This window comes from Macrotis lagotis, chromosome 3 (genome assembly GCF_037893015.1).
Source record: "Macrotis lagotis isolate mMagLag1 chromosome 3, bilby.v1.9.chrom.fasta, whole genome shotgun sequence".
Lineage (NCBI taxonomy): Eukaryota > Metazoa > Chordata > Mammalia > Peramelemorphia > Peramelidae > Macrotis > Macrotis lagotis.
The window spans coordinates 179,517,432-179,523,062 of NC_133660.1; the positions used below are offsets into that span (position 1 = coordinate 179,517,432).

A 5,631-nucleotide genomic window follows, 5' to 3' on the forward strand; every position below is an offset into this window, starting at 1 on the left:
AATAAAAATTACATGTAATAAAGGATTAGAGAAAGATAAACCAAGAACTAATTGGAAATTAAATAACTTTATCTTAAATAATGGGTGGATCAAACAGAAATAATTGATAATTATATTCCAGAAAATTATGTTAATGAGACATCGTACTACAATTTATGGGATGCAGCAAAGGCAGTTTTGGGGAGAAACTTTATATCTCTAAATGCCTATATGAATAAAATAGAGAAAGAGGAGGTCAATGAATTAGGTATGCAACTAAAAAGCTAGAAAAAGAACAAATTAAACAACCCCAATTAAATATCAAATTAGAAATTCTGAAACTCAAGGGAGAAATTAATAAAATGGAAAGCAAGAAAGCCATTGATCTCTTAAATAAAATTAAGAGTTGGTTTTATGAAAAAGCCAATAAAATAGACAAAACTCTGGTTAATCTGATTTTTAAAAAAAGAAAGAAGAAGGGGGTGGCTAGGTGGCACAGTGGATAAAGCACCGGCCCTGGAGTCAGGAGTACCTGGGTTCAAATCTGGTCTCAAACACTTAATAATTACCTAGCTGTGTGACCTTGGGCAAGCCACTTAACCCCATTGCCTTGCAAAAACTAAAAAAGAAAAGATAAACAAATTACCAATATTAAAAGAGGGGGAAATAGATAAGAGATAATTCAGAGCTACTGGGCTATATGCCAATAAATTGGACAACTTGAGTGAAATTACAAAAATACAAACTGTCTAGATTAACAGAAGAGGAAAAAAATTACTTAAATAAACCCATCTCAGAAAAAGTAATTGAAGAAACCATCAATAAACTCCCTAATAAAAAGTATCCAAGTCCAGATGGATTTACAAGTGAATTCTACCAAATATTTAAGGAACAATTAATTCCTATTCTACATAAACTATTTTTAAAAATAGGCAAGGAACAAATCAGAAAGAACCAAGACAAAGAAAATTATAGGCCAATCTCCCTAATGAATATTGATGAAAAATCCTTAATTAAATTTTAAAATGAGACTACAGCAAGTTATTACCAAAATAATATACCATGATATGGTTGGATTTTTACCAGATAGGCAGGGATGGTTCAGCTTTAGGAAAACACTCAACATAATTAAACATGTCAGTAGTAAAACCAACAGAAATCAAATGATTATCTTAATAAATTCTGAAAAAAGCCTTTGATAAAATACAGCATCCATTCCTATTAAAAAAAACAGCTGTAAACTTGAAACCACTTCCTGTGTCGTTGAAATCCTGAATTGAAGATATCATTGCATCTCCAACTTCAATTGCATTTTTCACTTTTGGTCTAAGTGTTCCCATCACCTCACACCCTCCTCAGAAATCTGTTAACATTTTTTTAAGTTTAAGAATGTGTCATTCAGTGGAAACAGAACTGTCTGTGGACTCAGAGAATCACAAACTACATGCATAACTTTGGGCAACTCAACTTTCCAGTGCTTCATAAACTTTCCAACCTTTTTTTGAGAAAATTTCACTTAAATGGCTTCTGCATCCTTTGCACCTAGGTGTAATAGTATATAGATAGCTGGGCCTGGACTCAAGTTAGGAAGACCTTACTGTCTTTGTAATCTTGGGCAAATCACTTAACTTCTCTCTGTCTGCTTCCTTAACTGTGCATAACAGATAAGAAAGTATTTTTAAAATCCTTATTTCTACCTCTAAATCTATTATTCTATTTCTCAGTTCCACTTGATTGGCAAACAGAACATTATACATTAAATGTTTTTCAAAAGGGAATATATTTTATATCAATTCCCCAATTAGATAAAAATAACAACTTAACAGCAGCATTCGGGGCTTAGATTTATACTTCACATGGAGTAGGTGCTTAATAAATGTCTGCTAATGGGTCGTATTTATTCATATATGTACAACCTTGGTAATTTTGGCTCTTTTACAATATAAACCAAAACCAATCATTTCAAAATGTATGAACTGGACTGGGGGAATTTAAGTGGGAATATAAAGTGACCATATGTACATGTGATTTTTAGGAGGGAATGAAGGCTACTTTTTTAAAATCAGATTATTTTATTTCTTCCTTTGCAGATAACGCAAGATTCTCATAATCTAATAGAATTTCTAGAATTGGATTTCAGTGATACTGCTGGGGAGGAAAGAATTTAATTAATTAATTAATTAAACTTCCATCCTTTAATGATCCATGATCTTTAACATGGGTACTCTCTAACCCATATACTTCTCCTTCTTGGGCTCCACTCCTCCATGTCTTCCCACAAATTTTCATTAAGATCACTGTCCGGGGGCAGCTAGGTGGCACAGTGGATAGAGCACTGGCCCTGGAGTCAGGAGTACTTGAGTTCAAATCCAGCCTCAGACACTTAATAATTACCTAGCTGTATGGCCTTTGGCAAACCACTCAACTCCATTGCCTTGCAAAAACCTAAAAAAAAAAAAAAAAAAAAAAAAAAAAGATAACTGTCTAAGGGACTGAAGGACTTTCCTTTAATTGTTTTTGTCAGCACATGGGAGCCAGGGAAGGGCATATGGCATCTATTGACTCTTGCTCTTACTACATGCTCCTTTTTTTCTATTACAATCATATATATTCTTCATATAAAAAATGAGGTAGCCTTTTACTGAGATGACCATTCATTATAGTGAAATTTTCCTGTGCTCTCTGGCTGGGATAGCTCAAACACAGATTTCTATGAACTTCAATACACTCCTTTCAATCTCAAACCTTCAACATATATAAGAAATAGGGGCTCCATGTAGTGAAAAATACTTTAGAATCTTTTTTCAAATCTATTTATAAATAAAAAATCTTCCTGAAATAGAATTCTTTTCAAAATCCATAAATATTTAAATTGATAACACTTTAGAGACATTATTCCTTCACTAAATGAAAGAAGAAACATTAATCAGGTTAAGTGATGCTCATGTTTAGCATTTTCTGAAAAATATTTACATAAATGATTTCTCAGGATTTCAATTTTCTGAACTTTTTTCCTGAGTTCATCCATATCATCTAATGGCACCTCTCATCACACAGTACATGAAACTTCTACTACTTGACATGTAACAATGCTGAGCCATTGAATATTCTCGGGGGTATAAATCATTTGGATTGGCCACAGTTTATGTATGGTTAAGGGGAATTTAAAATGATAAGAGTAGTAAGATTAGAGTCCAGGTGTAGCATACCTGAATCATAAATAAGTGAGATTACTTCTTAGTTTGTGCTCCCAAAGAAGTTTACAAAGGGGCAAGAGATAGCATGGCACAATCACATTACTTTTAAGCAATGAATTGAGAACTAGAACTCAGGTTTACTGATGGTCCAATTCTCTCTCTATTATTATACTGCCTCTGGAAAGAAATTAAGAGATAATTTATTAAGAAAATAAAATTGGCCTTTCGCTGTGGCGAGATCCAGTCCCTGCCGGCGCTAGCGCCATGGGCCGCTGTCCTGCCCGCTGTTATAGGTATTGTAAAAACAAGCCGTACCCCAAGTCCCAGTTCTGCAGAGGAGTTCCCGATGCCAAGATAAGAATCTTTGATCTTGGTAGGAAGAAAGCAAAAGTGGATGAGTTCCCATTGTGTGGCCACATGGTATCAGATGAGTATGAACAACTGTCTTCAGAAGCCTTGGAAGCAGCACGCATGTGTGCCAACAAATACATGGTGAAGAGTTGTGGCAAGGATGGTTTTCACACACGTGTGCACCTGCATCCTTTCCATGTCATCCGCATCAATAAGATGCTGTCCTGTGCTGGAGCTGATAGGCTCCAGACTGGCATGCGAGGGGCTTTCGGGAAGCCCCAGGGCACTGTAGCCCGGGTTCACATCGGCCAAGTCATCATGTCGATTCGAACCAAGGTCCAGAACAAAGAGCATGTGATTGAAGCTTTGCGTAGAGCCAAGTTCAAGTTCCCTGGCCGCCAGAAGATTCACATCTCCAAGAAGTGGGGTTTCACCAAGTTCAATGCTGATGAGTTTGAGGATATGACAGCTCAGAAGCGCCTCATTCCTGATGGCTGTGGGGTTAAGTATATCCCCAGCCGTGGCCCCTTGGACAAGTGGTGGGCACTCCACCAGTAAATGGAGTGGCCTGTGAATTCAGCCTTATAAGGCATAAAATAAACTAAATACTGCATAAATAAACTAGGTATTGCCTGTGGAAAAAAAAAAGAAAAAAGAAAATAAAATTGAGGGGCGGCTAGGTGGCGTAGTGGATAAAGCACCGGCCCTGGAGTCAGGAGTACCTGGGTTCAAATACGGTCTCAGACACTCAATAATTACCTAGCTGTGTGGCCTTGGGCAAGCCACTTAACCCCGCTTGCCTTGCAAAAACCTAAAAAAAATAAAATAAAATAAAATTGAGGGGCAACCAGATGGCACAGGGGAATTGGCCCTGGAGTCAGGAGGATCTGAGTTCAAGTCTGGCCTCAGACACTTAATAATTACTTATCTCCAAGACCTTGGGCAAGCCACTTAACCCCATTGCCTTGCAAAAAAAAATAAGAAAAAAAAGAAAAAAATTATGTCTTCATATTCAGAATATCATGAATCCCAAGAAGAATATGAAAAATTTATAAGATAAAGAAAATCCAAGTTATCTCTCACCAAACTGAGATTTTTATTTCTGCTTGTTAAAATTCATATCCCAATCAACCTCTCTTAATTCTCAGACCTTCCTTCTGCTAATTATTTCCTATTTTGTGTTGTATATAGATTATTCATTGTTCCCTTCATTGAACTGAAGCTGCTTCTGTCCTTTGCTTTGTTTCATATCCCCAGTCCTTTATGAAGTATTCCTACTATGGTAGGAACTTAATAAATATTTATTGATTGCTATTATAATCAATGAATTAATCTATATAGAAGGACTATGACTTCTATACAACTCTTTGAAGGTTTGTGACTTGCTCTGTGTCATCATTAATACAAGCTTCATAGGGGTGATGGGCAATGGGGATGAGGGTTACCTTCTCTTCCTCTTGGTATGTCTGTCTCCTTCCAGTTCTTGAATGTATTTATTTTGGCCTCATTATTAAAAACATTAAATTATAAAATATTAATATCTATAACTTTTAACTAAGAATCATTTTTGCATTTACTTGTACTTGTATTTCTCAAAATGCTATATTAAGGCACCACCAACACATCAGCAAATCTAATGATTTATTTGTGAAATGAATGAGAGCACAATTTGTTTTTCACCTGTCTAATGGGCATTATATATATCCCAAAAAGTCCAGACCAACAGGATATTTATAATAGAAAAATTGAAAAAAAATTCACGTTTCAAAGAAATTTTGGAATTTCCCAATATTTTTATGGATTCCTTTAAATGATTTACTTATTGCATGCCAGTAAGGTGGACACTCAAGTACTCTGAAGCAGTAATCTACTAAATGGAACCTATATAGTCTAAAAGCTCTTATAAATGATCATTCCGCTCCAAAACCTAAGAAAGATCAGATTTATACTGGCAAAAGAGAAAGGCATTCTAATTTCATTTACAATAAAAGCCATAATGCGAGAAAGCAGGGTGCCCATTACTCAAGAACTCTACTTATCTGAACATTTTCTGCTTATTGGATTTTCTGCTCTGCATATTTCTAGATATCCCAGTTCAAATCCT

The 5,631-nt window shown here is 35.6% G+C and overlaps 1 protein-coding gene across 1 annotated transcript; it reads left to right on the plus strand.

Annotated features, from left to right (window-relative positions):
- Positions 1-3,425: 3,425 nt before the first annotated feature.
- LOC141516345 (large ribosomal subunit protein uL16-like) lies at positions 3,426-4,148 on the plus strand. The gene has a single exon (XM_074227480.1). The coding sequence runs from the start codon at positions 3,441-3,443 to the stop codon at positions 4,083-4,085; it is 645 nt and encodes a 214-aa protein (XP_074083581.1). The 5' UTR covers positions 3,426-3,440; the 3' UTR covers positions 4,086-4,148.
- Positions 4,149-5,631: the final 1,483 nt, after the last annotated feature.